Genomic DNA, 17,278 nt, shown 5'->3' on the forward strand with positions numbered 1-17,278 from the left:
TCAGTCCAGCCGTAACAGTGAGGTGTTTAAAAACTCCATCAGCATTTCTGTGTCTTATCCACTCATACCAGCACAACACACACTAACACACCACCACCATGTCAGTGTCACTGCAGTGCTGAGAATGACCCACCACCCAAATAATACCTACTCTGCAGTGGTCCTGGGAGAGTCCTGACCATTGAAGAGCAGCATGAATGGGGGCTAAAAAAGCATGCAGAGAAACAGATGGACTACATTCAGTAATTGTAGAACTACAAAGTGCTTCTATATGGTGGAGCTGATAAAATAGACGGTAAGTATAGAAACAAGGAGGTGGTTTTAATGTTATGGCTGATCAGTGTATAAAGCTTAATGTATTGGAATAAGATTAAGCAGCTACACGCAAGCCAAATATTACATTTGTTTAATGCCAAATGTAAGCTGAAACGGTATAAAGCACATTGTCATTGGACTTTGAAACTTAATCATTTGAAACTTAATAATTAGAATGGGTGGCCTAATTACCTTTAGTACCTTTTTTTTTCTTTGTGAACATTTGTTTCCCACGTATCTTTATTTCATGTTAAATTAATGTGTTTAAGTATGTTGAAGGTTTACTGAAACTGACTGTTTGATCCACAGAAAATTATATAGTGTCATTGATTTTGGCCATTTCTGATTCTTTGCTGGTTACTTATGATTGACTACAAAGCTGGTTACTTATGTGTGTCTATATTTATAGCACTAGTTTGACTACACTTATTACAAAGTATTGTACTGACTGCTGTTTAAAGTCAAGTGAGCTTTACATCCTCATAGGATTAGAGGCTGCTGTGCAAAAAAATGCCCCTGCCCCCAAATCACCATCATATAGCTTGACGGAAGTTTATTGCTAATCACATGGACAAAGAAATAGAAGGATGGGGGTCTTATATCCTGTATGTCAGCCATGTAAAGCTTGATTGATTGATGACTGTGACATTTGTATTCCATCAGAGTTATTTTTTGGTCGTTGTTGGATTACATTTGAGCATCTTGATTTTTCCCCTCCAGCATTAGGTGACAGTTCATGTATTCTATCCAGTATAAGCAGAAGGCCCCTGTTTAGGTTATTTAGGTTTGTATGGGTAGGCAAACTAACCCCTATAACTGTTCCAATTACTTACAGTAGTTACATAAAAAATCAGTTGCAGAATTGATTGAATTCCCATGGCTTTCTTCTGGAAAGAATACCAATATTTTTTTTCTTTAACTCTCTCATTACAGAAAGCTGACATTGCTGTTGCTCCTTTAACAATTACCTTGGTAAGAGAGGAAGTGATAGACTTCTCAAAACCCTTCATGAGCTTGGGCATCTCCATAATGATCAAGAAGCCTCAGAAATCCAAACCAGGAGTGTTTTCATTCCTGGACCCACTAGCATATGAGATCTGGATGTGTATCGTGTTTGCCTATATCGGTGTGAGTGTGGTGCTTTTCCTGGTCAGCCGCTTTAGTCCGTATGAGTGGCACACCGAAGAATATGAAGATGGACACATTCAAACAAGCGAGTCTACCAACGAATTTGGGATATTCAACAGTCTGTGGTTCTCACTTGGTGCATTCATGAGACAAGGCTGTGATATTTCACCAAGGTTTGTCTCCTATTTATTACTTTTCATTATTTATTCACTGTTATTGCTAATGTGTTTAGTGATAAATGTTTAGCTGTGTTATATACTGCATATTACCTAATTATGTTTTCCAATACCATAGAGCATTAGCAGTGTAATAATTTGGCTTGTTAATATGTGCATTGTTGGGTGTACTATGCCTCATTTTAAGCACTTTTGTCCACCATAAATGGAAATACACAACGTACTGTAATCCTACTTATGTTAAACAGTGCTAAATGTGAGCTACTGTGGCTTTTAGCTGGCCACTAGCTGGCCTAAAAGAATGCTGTTACTTTTTTAAAGTAAGCGTGAAGATCTAGACCAAAATTATTATTATTATTATTATTATTTGTATAAGCAGTTAATCTGAACAAGTTGTATTCTACCAGCAAAAATTAAACCTAATATAAAAATAACATTTATTTCAGGTCTTTGTCAGGTCGTATCGTTGGTGGTGTGTGGTGGTTCTTCACTCTTATCATCATCTCATCATACACAGCAAATCTTGCTGCCTTCCTCACTGTGGAGAGGATGGTTTCACCCATTGAAAGTGCTGAGGATCTGGCCAAACAAACTGAAATTGCTTATGGGACATTAGACGCTGGCTCAACAAAAGAATTCTTTATGGTAAGTTTGTCCTTTCAAAATGTCTAGTAGTAAATAATCTGACACTTGACAACAAGCTTGTTGAACATCCCATTCCAATACTTACTAAGTCCCTCTACCCTTTTTATTCTTCTGTGAAGACTTTTCACAAGAATTTGGCGTCTCTTTGTGAGCTTGTGTCCATTTAGTCAAAAAAGTGATGTTTTAGTCAATTTGTGAATTCAGAAAATTGTGTTGAACAAAAAGGTTTGGCTCACCAATAATTTACCATACTAAAGGTATTTAATAGGGTCAAAGTCGGGGCTCTGTGGAGGCTTATGACAACCTTTCTTTTATGTTCCTTAAAAGCATTTTATTTATTTCATGTAATTAATCGCTGTATTTTATACATTGATCAAGCATAGCACTATGACCACCGTCCTAATATTGTGTTGGTCCCCCTTTTGCTGCCAAAACAGTCCTGCAACTGAGATGCACTGTGTATTCTGACACCTTTCTATCAGAACCAGCATTAACTTCTTCAGCAATTTGAGCTACAGTAGCTTATCTGTTGAATCGGACCACACGGGCCAGCCTTCGCTCCACACATGCATCAGTGAGCCCTGGCTGCCCATGACCCTGTCGCTGGTTTACCACTGTTCTTTCTCGGACCACTTTTGATAGATACCGACCACTGCAGACCGGGAACACCCCACAAGAGCTGCAGTTGTCTAGCCATCACAATTCAGCCCTTGTCAAACTCGCTCAAATCCTTACGCTTGTCCATTTTTCCTGCTTCTAACACATCAACTTTGAGGATACAAATGTTCACTTGCTGCCTAATATATCCCACCCACTAACAAATGCTGTGATGAAGAGATAATCAGTGTTATTTACTTCACCTGTCAGTGGTCATAATGTTATGCCTGGTCAGTGTATATTTGATTTATAAAATGTTTGCCAAAAGTGTGGCTGAAACACCTGAACTCAGGAATTTGGAGGGTTTGTCCCCCTTACTTTCACATCAGCCACAAAGTGAAGTTTGGAGCCTATTCCAGCTTTTCAATGGGTGCAAGGCACATTGTAACATTCTGGACAGGGTGCCAGTCCATTGCAGGGCAGACACACATACACACACCCATTCACCTATAGGGCAATTCAGTGTCTGCAATTAACCTGACTGCATGTTTTTGGACTGTGGGAGGAAACCGGCGCTCCCGGAGGAAACCCACACAGACACGGAGAGAACATGCAAACTCCATACAGAAAGGACCCGGACTGCCCCGCCTGGGGATCGAACCCAGGACTTTCTTGCTGTGAGGCGACAGTGCTACCCTCCGAGCCAACGTGCTGCCCAGTTCCAAGAAACTAAGAAATGCAAATAAATTATTTGCAACATTATTTGGTTGATGAGACCATTAAAGGGTTAAGTGAATAAGAACACAATCATTTAAACTTGTTCTTTATGTTTTTTCTTTTCTTTTTTTTCTTTTCTTTCAGAGGTCCAAAATTGCGCTCTTTGAGAAAATGTGGGCATATATGCGCAGCGCTGAGCCGTCTGTATTTGTAAAGACAACAGCGGAGGGAGTAATGCGTGTTCGAAAGTCCAAAGGGAAGTACGCCTACCTTCTTGAATCCACCATGAACGAGTACATCGAGCAGCGGAAACCCTGTGACACCATGAAGGTTGGAGGAAACCTTGACTCCAAGGGCTATGGCATCGCCACACCCAAAGGATCCCCATTAAGGTGGGTGGAATAGTATAACAATGTGCATAATGTTGTTATAGTATCCCACCTACCCTGATGCAGCTGTGCTCATATGGTTGGTATAAGTAAAATAGGCAGGCCAGATTACCCCAAAAAAGAAATCAATTAATTAACAACCAGAAATTTACAGTAAAGAAAAAAAAAAAAGATTAGCTGTGATTCAATCAGATAAAAAGAAAAAAAAACCTGACCAAGTCCAAGGTCAAAAACAATGAGGAGCATCAGCTTTAAAAATGCATCAGTCTAGCCAGGGAATATGCATCTTATTATGTAGAAGAATATTTTTAGAAATTTATGATTGCATATTTTATTTGTTTCATATTGTTCCTTGCTATGTTTTTTTCTTTGCTTTAACCTTTTAAGTGCCACTGCAATGCATTTAATATAAAAGCATTTTAAATGTGATAGGCAAATATTATTGATCTTTTATTTTAATTTCCTGTAGTACTGAAATATGTAAATACAGGCCATGCAGTGACTTACACATAAAATAGAATTGGCAGGTCTAGGGTTGAGAGGTCTTTGCATTATCCCTATTCTTCTTTAAATGTAGAAATTAAAAAAAATTATAAGAGAATTTTAATCAGACCAGGATATCTGTCAAAACATTTCCACCTATGTATACAAAATTTAAGCATTGGGTTTACCAGTGTTCTACCTTATTTTAGCTTAAGCTTTAAATCAGGCTTACTGGCAAGACAAGTAAAATTAAATTGTATAGCATTTTCTTGTTTACAGTAGACTTTTTTCCTATTTTATTTATGCATTATCTCCCAATTTAGCGTAGTCAATTTGTCATCCGCTGCTGGGGGATCCCCGATTACAGTTGAGGTGGGTACATTGCTGCTCACGCCTCCACCAACAAAGCCCTTTGCGGAACCCTTTTTCACCTATGCACTTTGCACAGATGCCTCTCTATCTGCCAATCAGGGTCCTTACACAGCCACATAGCCCAGTCATCCCGCCCTAGCAGAATCGTGTCTGCTGCAGGCACTGCCAATTATGCCCACTAGATGGCACCCAGCCGACCGGTGGCAACGCTGAGTTTCGAACCGAGGAGTTCAGGATCTCCGTGCTGGTGTGCTAGTGGAATATCCTGCTGCGCCACCTGGGTGCATAGACTTGTTTCTGCTAAGAAAGCATAGGATGACAGAAATAACCTTAAAAAAGTAAATGCATAAATAGAAATTAAATATAAGATAACTCACCAAAATAAATGCATGTATCTAATGCAAGTGCAGTAAACTATGTCAATGTCCACAAATGCATAGCTAGTCTTGATGTAATTATGTTTAAAAGTGAGGGAAGTTGCTGCAGGCTTCTACAATCTCCAGCAGTTCTGCAAAAAAGGCTTAAACTGAGTGCTATTCTTCAATCTTACAAGAAAGATTGCTTAGCAGCTGGAGGTCTTGATCTTTCTTTAGATCTTTCTTTTATCTTTAGAAAGCCGGTGTATAAACGGAAGAATCTGATTTGTCAATTAACTTTTTTTTAAACTGACAAACATTGAGTAGAAAAAAAATACTTTTTTTTTATCAACTTGTATTTTGTAAATATTGTATTTGTAAATATAAAATTATATTTTGTAAACATAAACACATTTAGATTTTGATGCCTGCAACACACTACAAAAGAGTTGGGACAGAGGCATGTCTAGCACTGTATTCCATCAGCTTTACTATTAATGAGACTTTTTGTTTGGCGACTGAGGACACTAGTTGTTGCAGTTTGGGGTTATGGTTTGGGTTAGGGTTTGGGGTTAGGTCTAGGAATTATTCCACATGGAATTATTCTCCATTCTTGCCTGATACGAGACTTCAGCTACACTCAACAGTCCCTGGCCACCGTTTTTCAAGCACTCACACACTTTGACACGCTTTTGTAGCGCATACGAAACAGGCCTGGTATTGTCTTGTTGCAATAACCATGGACTTTCCAAAATAAACCACCTTGATAGCAGCATGTCTCTCTAAAATCAAAAACTTTGCATTAATGTCAGCCTTGTCCTGTGAGCAGTGTTGCATACCCCCATACCATGATAGTTGTTGGCTTATGCAGGTTTCGCTAATACCAGTCTGGATGATCCTTTTCATCTATGAACTTAAACTTGGACTTCTGTTCACAGAACAAATTTCCACTTTTAGTCCTCTTTTAGTCCATCTGAGATGAGCTCAGGCCCAGAGAACTCAGTGGTGTTTCTGCATATAATTGATATATAGCTTTCTCTATGTGTAATTGTTTAGGTTGCATTTCCTAATGCAGAGGTGTAGTGTGTTAAGTGACAACAGTTGAGCAAGGCCCTTAACTCTCAATTACTTAAACTGTATACTGTCACAGTACTGTAAGTCACTTTGGATAAAAGCGTCTGCTAAATGCTGAAAATGTAAATGTAACAGTTTTCTGAAGTACTCCCAAGCCCATGTGGCTGTATTTATCACAGTGGTTTGACGGTTTCTTACGCAGTGTTGTCTGTGGGCTTGAAGATCATGCACAATTAGTAATGGTTTTAGTTCTTGCTTTACATGAACTGAGAGTTCTCTAGATTCCCATAATCTTTTTGCAATATCATGTACAATCGATGGTGAAGGACCTAAATTATTTGCAATCTTTCATTCAGAAATGTTTTTGAATTGATTGACAAGTCTCTCAAGAAGTTTGGAATGCAGTGGTAAGCCACGACCCATCATCACTTGTACAGACTGAGCCTTTGGTAGATCCTCCTTTTATACCCAATCCTGATTCCTTCATCTGTTACTAATTCACCTCTTTTATTAAACACTGTAACTTTCGCCTCTATCCCAACGTTTTGAGTGTGTTGCTGGCATCAAATTCTAAATGTTTTTAAATTTACAATCTACAATAAAGTTGATCAGTTACTTTATTGTAAATCTTTTCTTTTACTTTTGTTCAGATTTAAGACAATTAACTAATCACAGATTCTTTTTAAATACATTTAACAAAACACTACTAGAAACTCTAGTAGTCTGACCTTACCCTTAATGAAGTCTTTTTGGATAAATTAGAATGTTGAGACCTTTTTGTTGAACATCAGTGTCTCATCTCACAAATGCTTTTTTTTTATTATTAAATAGGTACAAAATCCCACATACATACTGTAAAATCTTGTACAAAATAAGTTCAAATGAGAGGAGGCTACCCAATATTAACACCCATGCTTTTAAAATAAGATAAAGTTTCTTGCTTTTTGGTTAAAGCTTCTAAAGTTCATGAAGAGGATAGTAGTGTAGGCATGGAATGTTTTAAAATTCAAGTCAAGTCAACTTTATTTATATTGCGCTTTTTACAATAGACATTGTCTCAAAGCAACTTTACAAAATCCAGGACCAACAGATACAAAAACCCCTGTTGAGCAAGCCGAGGGCGACTGTGGCAAGGAAAAACTCCCTGAAAATTACAGGAAGAAACCTTGAGAGGAACCAGACTCAGCAGGGCCCATCCTTCTTGGATGTCCTGGTGGATACTTTAAATAAGTAGGATTTACACAAATCATACAAACACAGAATTAAATGAACTAAAAGTTATAACTGGCAATAAATAAATAAATAAATAATAATAATAGACTTGTTATTCAGTCTAGTCTTCAACAAAGTCCGTAGTGAGTTCTTGTCATTCTTGGTGCACTTACGCCAGACCTGTCACATCCGGCAGGAGCAGCATCATTGTCACGGCAGTCTCGACTTCAATCCTTAACCTTGGCGGGTTAACAGGTTTCCATCAGAATGCCCTCGGGGTAAAACAACAGAGAATGTAGTTAAATAATGTACAATGCTAGTTGAGTAAAACAGTTTTACAGAGAGTTTTAGACTCCGGCAGCATAAAAAATTATTACAGCATAAAAATCTTTAAAATAGTTTGGTTTAGGTGACCCATTTTTTTCAGGATTTTTCTATGTGGTCTGTTGCTTATGAATGCTTTGCCATGCTGATATTTTATTGTTCTCTTCTCTATTTCTCTTTAATTATCTTTTACTGTTGGTAATGAAATGTTTTTCTCAAACCCTTGCAGTACACAGGTTTATAAGTATACAAATGAGAGTGGTTTTGGAATTCAATTGGGCTTCTCACACCAAATTTAGCCATATGGCAAGTGGCACTGCTTGGGTTTATATGCTAAAATCTGTTTTTATTAACACATATGCTCTTTGTTATTATGCTGACTGCTGTTGTATACAATTGAATTTAGGAACTCTGTTTGGCATAGGGGGTTTCTCCTTTCCCGTATACTAATTTTAAATCATTGGCATTATTGGAATATCATTACATGTGTATGTGGATGCCATATTTTTGAGGAAGAAGCAACCACTAAAACACATAAAAATACAATGAAATTTGGTATTTAAAAGAATTTTTTTTGGGGAAAAAAGAGGACCATTGCTAAAAGTTGGCTCACCTTGTCTTACAAGTTATGTCTTATCGTTTTCAAGAAATGCGGTAAACCTCGCTGTACTAAAACTGAATGAGCAAGGCCTGTTGGACAAATTGAAAAACAAATGGTGGTACGACAAAGGCGAGTGCGGCAGCGGGGGAGGTGATTCCAAGGTCAGCCCCAGAGAGCAAAACCTTATGGGTAAATGCAAAGCAACACCAAAGTAAGCAGCAAATCAGTGCAGGAGCTAAACAAGTAGACACTATAAATATAGTTTGCATTCTTATTCACTCACATTATAATAGTGAATAACGATATGTTAAATGTATGCACAGTTCCTAATATTCTACACACCATCAGATTGGCAAAGTGGCTGCCACTCTTGCTGCTTACTCCGGCGATACGTTAATGCACATCTGGCTCTGCAAAACCTATGTTTGCTTATGCCAAATGGCGCATTAACGTTCTCATCGCCATTACAGAATCAGAAAAGGTGATATCTAGAAAAAAGTGTAATGTAATAATAACATAAAATAACATTGATAATGTTATTTATGTTATTCCCCTCGTGAAGAACGCCAGTAAACCTTGCAGTATTGAAACTCAGTGAGCAAGGCGTCTTAGACAAGCTGAAAAACAAATGGTGGTACGATAAAGGTGAATGTGGAGCCAAGGACTCAGGAAGTAAGGTTAGTCACTGCAGGTTCTATGTGATCAAGCACACTATTTTGAATGACCCACTTTAATCAGTAAAAGACAAACTGAAATGCACAGACAAGCAGATGTCTTGGGGAGGGGTGTGTGACTAACAACCGTCAAGCTACTAATGCTTCATCTGAGGATGGACCACTAATGCATGCCACACTCCGTCTCAAAAACAAGAAGAAAAAACAGTTTGGAAGTGCAAATATTTAATAGCTCACACATGACACTTTAGAGCCCACCAAATTGTTTGACATCAGCTACAGTTTAAAGCCCAGGCTATTTGTAGGACCATCTACAAGGGTGTCCAAGATTGTTGAACTGTCCTGTCTATTCTGTGCTAGCCTGCTTGTTTGTGTGCTTGTCTGTGTATATATTTGTGTTTGCTGTGACAGTCTAAATGTAAAATAATAATAATAATGATGTTTATCTGAGTATAATAATGTTTACACATATGCATACATGATTTTTACTTTAGCTCAATCCAAGCACTGCAGTCTTCTCTTCATGTCCCCTAATTTACTCCTTTCAGGAGATTCTAAACGTAATACTGTTAGCTATTTGGTTTTATCACAACTGCATATTTAGCATTTAAAATTAAAGCAATTTCTAGAGGATTAAGCTCTGATTAATGGTCATTGCACTCCAAGCATTGTGATGCCACCAAAGTCCCTAAAACAATTCGATTTTAATAATACACTATTTTTGCACACTCTGGCAAATACACTATATGGCCAAAAATATTTGCACTAAGCGCTTGTTGGACATCCAATTCCAAACCATTAGCAATAATATGAAGTTGCCTGCACCCCAACATCATATGACAGAATCCATACTTCTGGAAAGACTTTACATACTATTTTGTGGTGTGTCTGTGATTTTCATTTAGCAATTTATCTTTTGTTTTGTTTTGTTTTCATTTTTTGTTTGCTTAGACAATCACACAAAAGCAATAATTACAAAATAATTTTAAAAATATTTATTAATTAATGTATTATTTAATTAATTAATTAATATATTCGGCTAGGAATCATAAATGACTAAAAATACCACTATTAAAGACCTAGTCACAAAAATTAAAACTAATTTAATTAATCTTTTAAGAATTTAACTCAAGTAAGAGTAAAAAGCTTGCAAAACTAAGATTAACATTTTTTTAATATATATTTTGTTTATGCATTTTCTCCCCTTTTTCTCCCGACATTTTAGCACATCCAATTGCTCGATTGCGTCATGCTTCCTCTCCACTATGCTGACCCCCGCTTTGATTTGAGGAGAACAAAGCTAACCCACGCCCCCTCCGACACATGGGCAACAGCTGTATGCATTTTGTCACCCACACTAGGCAAGTGCATATATGCAAATCAGCCTTGTGTACAGAGAGACACACCCTGATCAACGCACTCTTTCCCCGCCTCTGTTCAGAGGCCATCAATCAGTCAGCAGAGGTTGTACGAGTTACAGGGAGTCCCTATCCGGCTTAATATCCTACCCCTATATGAACAACAGGCCAATCGTTGTTCATGTGGCCGCTCAGCCCAGCCGGATGGCAGAGCTGAGATTCAATACGATGTATTTGAGATCCCAGCTCTGGTGCGCTAACATGTGTTTTTACCGCTGCGCCACCTGAACGGCCTAAGATTAACATTTTACCTGAAAAAAAAGTTACAGATATTAATAAGTTAATAATGTAAAATTTCCATCAACTGATGATGAAAGGTAGGGCAGTGGTATCTTAGGGGTTCAGGTACTGGACTAGTGTTCAGACAATTGCCTTATCAAGCTCTACCACCAACAAGTTGCTAATGTTGGGTCCCTGAGCATGACTCTTAAGTGCTTGCATTGAATACAGTCACAATTGTAAGTTGCTTTGGATGAAAGTGTATGCTACACTGATGTACACGTTGAAACTGCACAAAGCGGTTGCCAGTAGGTTATCTAACAATAGTCAATGAAACTGTACTGTATGATAACTAGGCTAACTATTAACAATTTAATAATGATTAAACTGTATGAGATTTTAAAACTAACAACTTAAAAGTAAAATTCATGAAAGTTCATTAATTCATGATCACTAGAGTAAAAACAGGCACTATAGTCAAGTGAATAAGTCAGTGAGTAAAATTACAGTACATGCTCAAACATTTAACCCAGCTGCTTAATACTTTAAATTACATGATAAAATACGTCGACTTTCAACAGTTTGTATCAATAACCGCAATGACGTCCTACGTTATGTGTTTACGCTATGCTCTACAAAATCTCATTTCCTGTCTTGAGCATCTCTTTAAATGGTCCTCTAGCCTTACTTAAAAATCCTAATTCATAAACGCATGCAACATCTACATGTGCTGCATTAGCTCATGCTATATTTACGTATGTATTAATGCTAACGTACACAAATGCTAATTTACTTAAGCCTTTTGCATTTGGTGAAATATTATTTAGACAAAATTCCACAAATAAAGCAATTAGCACTAAAGTACTAAGCATACATGATTGGCACACACAGATAAAAGGCTTCAGTAAATCTAATATCATTTGGAATTACAAAGCACCTTTAATACCTGTAATGTTTAGATAATCTTTAGCCCATTTTAAATCATGACAAACTGTGCATTTGTATCTACATAGAAGATGACACACGTACATATACAGTGGGGCCAAAAAGTATTTAGTCAGCCACTGCATTGTGCAAGTTATCCTACTTAGAAAGATGAGAGAGGTCTGTAATTTTCATCATAGGTTCACTTCAATTATGAGAGACAAAATGAAAAAAAAAAAATCCAGGAAATCACATTGTAGGATTTTTAAAGAATTTATTTGTAAATTATGGTGGAAAATAAGTATTTGGTCACCCACAAACAAGCAAGATTTCTGGCTCTCACAGACCTGTAACTTCTTCTTTAAGAAGCTCTTCTGTCCTCCACTCGTTACCTGTATTAATGGCACCTGTTTGACCTCGTTATCTGTATAAAAGACACCTGTCCACAGCCTCAAACAGTCAAACTCCAAGAAAATTGTAGACCTGCACCAGGCTGGGAAGAGTAAATCTACAATAGGCAAGCAGGTTGGTGTGAATAAATCAACTGTGGGAGCAATTGTAAGAAAATCGAAGACATACACGGAGGGACCTGATGAATGACCTGCAGAGAGCTGGGACCAAAGTAACAAAGGCTACCATCAGTAACACACTACGCCGAGAGGGACTCAAATCCTGCAGTGCCAGGCGTGTCCCCCTGCTTAAGCCAGTACATGTCCAGGCCCGTCTGAAGTTTGCCAGAGAGCATATGGATGATCCAGAAGATGATTGGGAGAATATCATGTGGTCAGATGAAACCAAAATGGAACTTTTTGGTAAAAAAGAATGCTGAGTTGCATCCCAAGAACACCATACCTACTGTGAAGCATGGGGGTGGAAACATCATGCTTTGGGGCTGTTTTTCTGCAAAGGGGACAGGACGACTGATCCGTGTTAAGGGAAGAATGAACGGGGCCATGTATCGTGAGATTTTAAGCCAAAACCTCCTTCCATCAGTGAGAGCATTGAAGATGGAACGTGGCTGGGTCTTCCAGCATGACAATGATCCCAAACACACCGCTCGGGCAACAAAGGAGTGGCTCCGTAAAAAGCATTTCAAGGTCCTGGAGTGGCCTAGCCAGTCTCCAGACCTCAACCCCATAGAAAATTTGTGGAGGGAGTTGAAAGTCCGTGTTGCCCAGCGATAGCCCCAATACATCACTGCTCTAGAGGAGATCTGCATGGAGGAATGGGCCAAAATACCAGCTACAGTGTGTGCAAACCTGGTGAAGACTTCCAGGAAACGTTTGACCTCTGTCATTGCCAACAAAGGTTATGTTACAAAGTATTGAGTTGAACTTTTGTTATTGACCAAATACTTATTGTCCACCATAATTTACAAATAAATTCTTTAAAAATCCTACAATGTGATTTCCTGAATTTTTTTTTTCTCATTTTGACTCTCATAGTTGAAGTGTACCTATGATGAAAATTACAGACCTCTCTCATCTTTCTAAGTAGGAGAACTTGCACAATCAGTGGCTGACTAAATACTTTTTGGCCCCACTGTATTATACAAACCCAAATCTAAGAAATTTGGGACAGTATGGAAAATGCCTAAATAAACACTTAGTTTGACTGCAATAATGGACGTATATTTTTAAATCAAATTAAGCCGACCAGAAAAAAAGACATGAAATATATTGGATTCATCCTGTCTGCAATAAAATGAAAATCAAAGTAAATGTAAGAAACACTGCATTTTTGTTTGTTTAGTATAAGATTTTCCATACTGTTTCAACTTAGGTTTGGGTTTGTACATACATACATGCATACAGACTGTTTATCATTTTCCATACTGTTACAACTTTTTTTTCAGGTTTGGGTTTGTACATACATACATAAATACATACATACATACATACATACACACAAATAAGCATTTATAAAAACACGCATTGTCAAATATTGATTTATAAATGTTGAGGTTGGATCATTTCTGGGATGCAGGACAGTCCCATAACAGCTTTGTTTTGAAGCAATCTATTCTATGGTGGGAATGTAAAAATATAGATGAAACTTATCACACAGTATTATTACTTTGGGCACTTCATATTTTTCCATTTGTTTTAAACAAATGTAAATTGTCCTGAGGTTAGAAAGACGGAATTCTGGACTAGACAATGATGAAGTTAATTAACAGTATTGGCCAATCAGAAGAACTACATATAAACATGCAAGGCCATATTTGTGTGAATTTACAAAATTATGCAACATGAGGCCTTGGATTGCAGTATTTCACAATCCTAGCATCCTAGTTTGGCCACTGAAAAACTGGGATAGGCTCCAGCACTGCGACCCTAAATGGATAATTGGTTAAAGAAGTGAGTGAGTATTTTTATAAACATTGGCAAATATGGTAATATTGGAACAAGCATTCATTTTTAAGTGCTTTTAGTTTTTAAATGAGTAACATTTGTTTCATGTCAAGCCCCTTTATAGTTGGAATAAAACCATGCATCCACAGCAGCTGTTGTGAAGATGAAAGTGTATTTAGCTAATTAATGAGTAAATGTAACCTATATACATCAAAACAAGTTGACAATATTAGTTCTCATCCATTGTAAGCAATAGGACATGACTTAAGCTTTGACTGATTCAGGACAGCTGTAACTTTAACGACATTTTTTACCAAATTGAGATTAGAAAAGATCACACAGTTTGTTGCACATCTAATTTAGTAATACAGTAGTGTTATTGATGTCATAACCACTAGACAGAGCTCCAATTAATCACAGGGAGACCCACAATAACCAATACAGTCACACATGTGGATAATTTAGAACTTCCTATATTACCAAAAAAAAAGAATTGCTTGAATGGCTGATAAATAATTAGCATCTGAACAGATGTTTTCCTGACCTCTGCATTTATAAGTGCACTTACTTCTTGTGTTATAACTTGTACTTGTATATTAATAATAATTGATTTGTATTGTGGGGGTGTTTTTTTAATCTTTCTAATGTCTCATTTGTGTGCTTTTTCAGGAAAAGACCAGTGCTCTCAGCCTGAGCAATGTGGCCGGCGTGTTCTACATCCTGGTTGGCGGTTTAGGGTTGGCTATGCTGGTGGCTCTGGTGGAGTTCTGTTACAAGTCGCGGGCTGAGGCCAAGCGCATGAAGGTGGCAAAGAGTGCACAGAATATTAATCCCACTTCCTCGCAGAATTCACAGAATTTTGCCACTTATAAGGAAGGGTACAACGTATATGGGATCGAAAGTGTAAAAATTTAAGGGGGTAGGATACGCGGCCGTCAAACTTGTGCTGTTTTTTCTCCCTCCCCCAGTGCACGCTTCCATCTATCCCATTTCCCCTAATGTGCTAGTAAATAACAACATTTTGGCCGAAGGTGAAATACTTTAGTGTTTATTTTTTAAAGTATAAGACCTCATTTTCCCTTCCTATTCTCATTACATCTTAATGCAATGAGATAAACATTTTATATTTTCTCTTTCATCATTTATTTCATTCAGTTGTGCTAATTGTATATGACTGTTGAGTTGCTCTTCATCTGTAATGCAATTTAAACTAACTTTACCTCTGTTACCTTACAGTCTTATTGGTCATTATGTAGTACCTGTTTGTGTCTTCATTTTAAATGTTAAACTTATTTTTCACCATCTTCACTAGGGGTGTGATGATATAACAGTAGCAAGTAAATTAAAAAAAAATTGCAGTAGCAAAATACAAAACATAATATAATCTTTTAGATTATAGCATCAGTAGCTTGTCTGTTGAATCGGACCACACAGGCCACCCTTCGGTCCCCACGTGCATCAATGAGCCTTGGACCACTTTTGATAGATACTGACCACTGCAGACGGGGAACACCCCACAAGAGCCGTCAAACTCGCTCAAATCCTTACACAATTTTTCCTGCTTCTAACACATCAACTTGAAGATAAAATGTTCACTTGCTGCCTAATATATCCCACCCACTAACAGATGAAGAGATAATCAGTGTTATTCACTTGTGGTCATAATGTTATGCCTAGTCAGTGTATGTTATTTGTACCTTTTCAGTTAAAAAATGAGTTTTTCTGAAAATATGGTTTGTAGTTGGCCAACTATTATCTAACCACAGTGGTCCTAACATACCATGCATAACAGTTTTTCAAACTAGTCTACAAAATGTATGTTTCAGAAATAGACTTACTTTTTGCTCCAAGTCTTTAATATTTTTTAACTCAGCAGTTTTTTTACATTTATTTATGGGTGACTCTGCACCCATTTGAAACTGTATGGTCTCATTATTAAACAGTAGATACAGCTGTAATAATTCAATTTTACCCACTGAACAGATATTTTGCTAAATTACAAACAACTTTACAAAGACAGTTATGCCTTGCAAAATTTTGTTTTTTATAATTAACTACAAGTAAGTTGCATAGTCTTCACATTTAATTGACATATTATGTTCTGATTTGTTAGTCTTTACAATTTAAATCCATGGTATTCACAAATAAACATTTTACAAAGCACACACCAGTGATTTCCTGGTGCATCCAAAACTACAACCTATATACTTCATATTGTTTAACAGCACTATTTGTAGGACACCAATCTGACAAGTAATGCTATTTAGTACAAAAATGTATAGTATTGGTATATGCCACCCTTTAATTGATATACATATTTTGGGTCAATCTATAGTAGGCATTTAAGTGGCTGGTAAAGTTTTATAAAATTTTGGATCCACACTATTACACTTTTCCCTTAACGTTCAGATAGCTAAACTTGTTAGAAAACAAGTGGCATTTTCACAAGACCAGTGATGTAACAAATACCATTATATTATTATAGTATGAATTTATTATATCATTCCACCCCTAAACTTCATGTACAACAAAAATGAAATGCAAATAGTCTATTAATATTTAAATCTTATCACTATCTGGTGTGTTTGTGTGTGTGTGTGTGTATGTGTGTGTGGGCTGGTGGGTGTATTCCAGGTGACCTTTTCGGATGTAATGAGAAACAAGGCAAGATTATCCATCACTGGGAGTACAGGGGAGAACGGCCGTGTGATGAGTCCTGAATTTCCTAAAGACGTCCATCCTGTGGCCTATGTAGGAGCTGATGTTGGCATGAATATCAGCTTAACTGACCTTTCCTAAGGGAATCCCCCACTGAGAGTGCCTTAAAATGGTTTATTTATTTGTATTTCTTTTTATCTGTCTCAACACAATTTACACCCTCTTGTTTGTATAAATAAGATATAGAGGCTTTGCCTCTTTTCTCTAAACAGTTGTTTTTGAGCTGATGACTTTACTTTCCTGTCTGTGGTTAGATTTTCCAATTATAATGCAGAAAAAATGTGAAATAGACTTAAGGTAGAATCTAGATGTGCAATATTGTTGTTTTGCCTGTTAGTTAATACTCTTACATCACATTTTGGAAACCTCTGCATAAGTAGGCAGCTTTTTTTTATTATTTTTGGAGCTATTCTTATTATTGAAACATACTTTTTTCCCAATAAATCATGCCTCTGTGAATTCACCGTCTACATAAAAAATGGAAATCCATTAATGGAAATCCAGAGAAATCTTTATAGTTCTTAAGTGCAAATGAATGACCAATATTTATATACACATAAATATAAATAAGATACTTTTTAA

General features: G+C 37.1%; 1 protein-coding gene across 7 annotated transcripts in view; it reads left to right on the plus strand.

The window, feature by feature from the left end:
* gria2b (glutamate receptor, ionotropic, AMPA 2b) overlaps positions 1 to 16,869 on the plus strand; it is an 82,859-nt gene extending 65,990 nt beyond the window's left edge. For 2 of the 7 annotated variants that reach the window (XM_063000515.1, XM_063000517.1), the window contains 6 exons: positions 1,249 to 1,616; positions 2,066 to 2,264; positions 3,723 to 3,970; positions 8,436 to 8,550; positions 14,648 to 14,897; positions 16,613 to 16,663. In XM_063000515.1, the coding sequence (XP_062856585.1) occupies positions 1,249 to 1,616; positions 2,066 to 2,264; positions 3,723 to 3,970; positions 8,436 to 8,550; positions 14,648 to 14,893 (1,176 nt within the window). In that variant the 3' untranslated portion in view covers positions 14,894 to 14,897; positions 16,613 to 16,663. Of the gene's footprint in view, positions 1 to 1,248; positions 1,617 to 2,065; positions 2,265 to 3,722; positions 3,971 to 8,435; positions 8,579 to 8,951; positions 9,067 to 14,647; positions 14,898 to 16,612 lie in introns of those variants that run through there. The other 5 variants (XM_063000519.1, XM_063000521.1, XM_063000522.1 and 2 more) reach the window with 5 other exon arrangements.
* The last annotated feature ends 409 nt before the right edge of the window (positions 16,870 to 17,278 follow it).

Source organism: Trichomycterus rosablanca, chromosome 8, assembly GCF_030014385.1.
Source record: "Trichomycterus rosablanca isolate fTriRos1 chromosome 8, fTriRos1.hap1, whole genome shotgun sequence".
Lineage (NCBI taxonomy): Eukaryota > Metazoa > Chordata > Actinopteri > Siluriformes > Trichomycteridae > Trichomycterus > Trichomycterus rosablanca.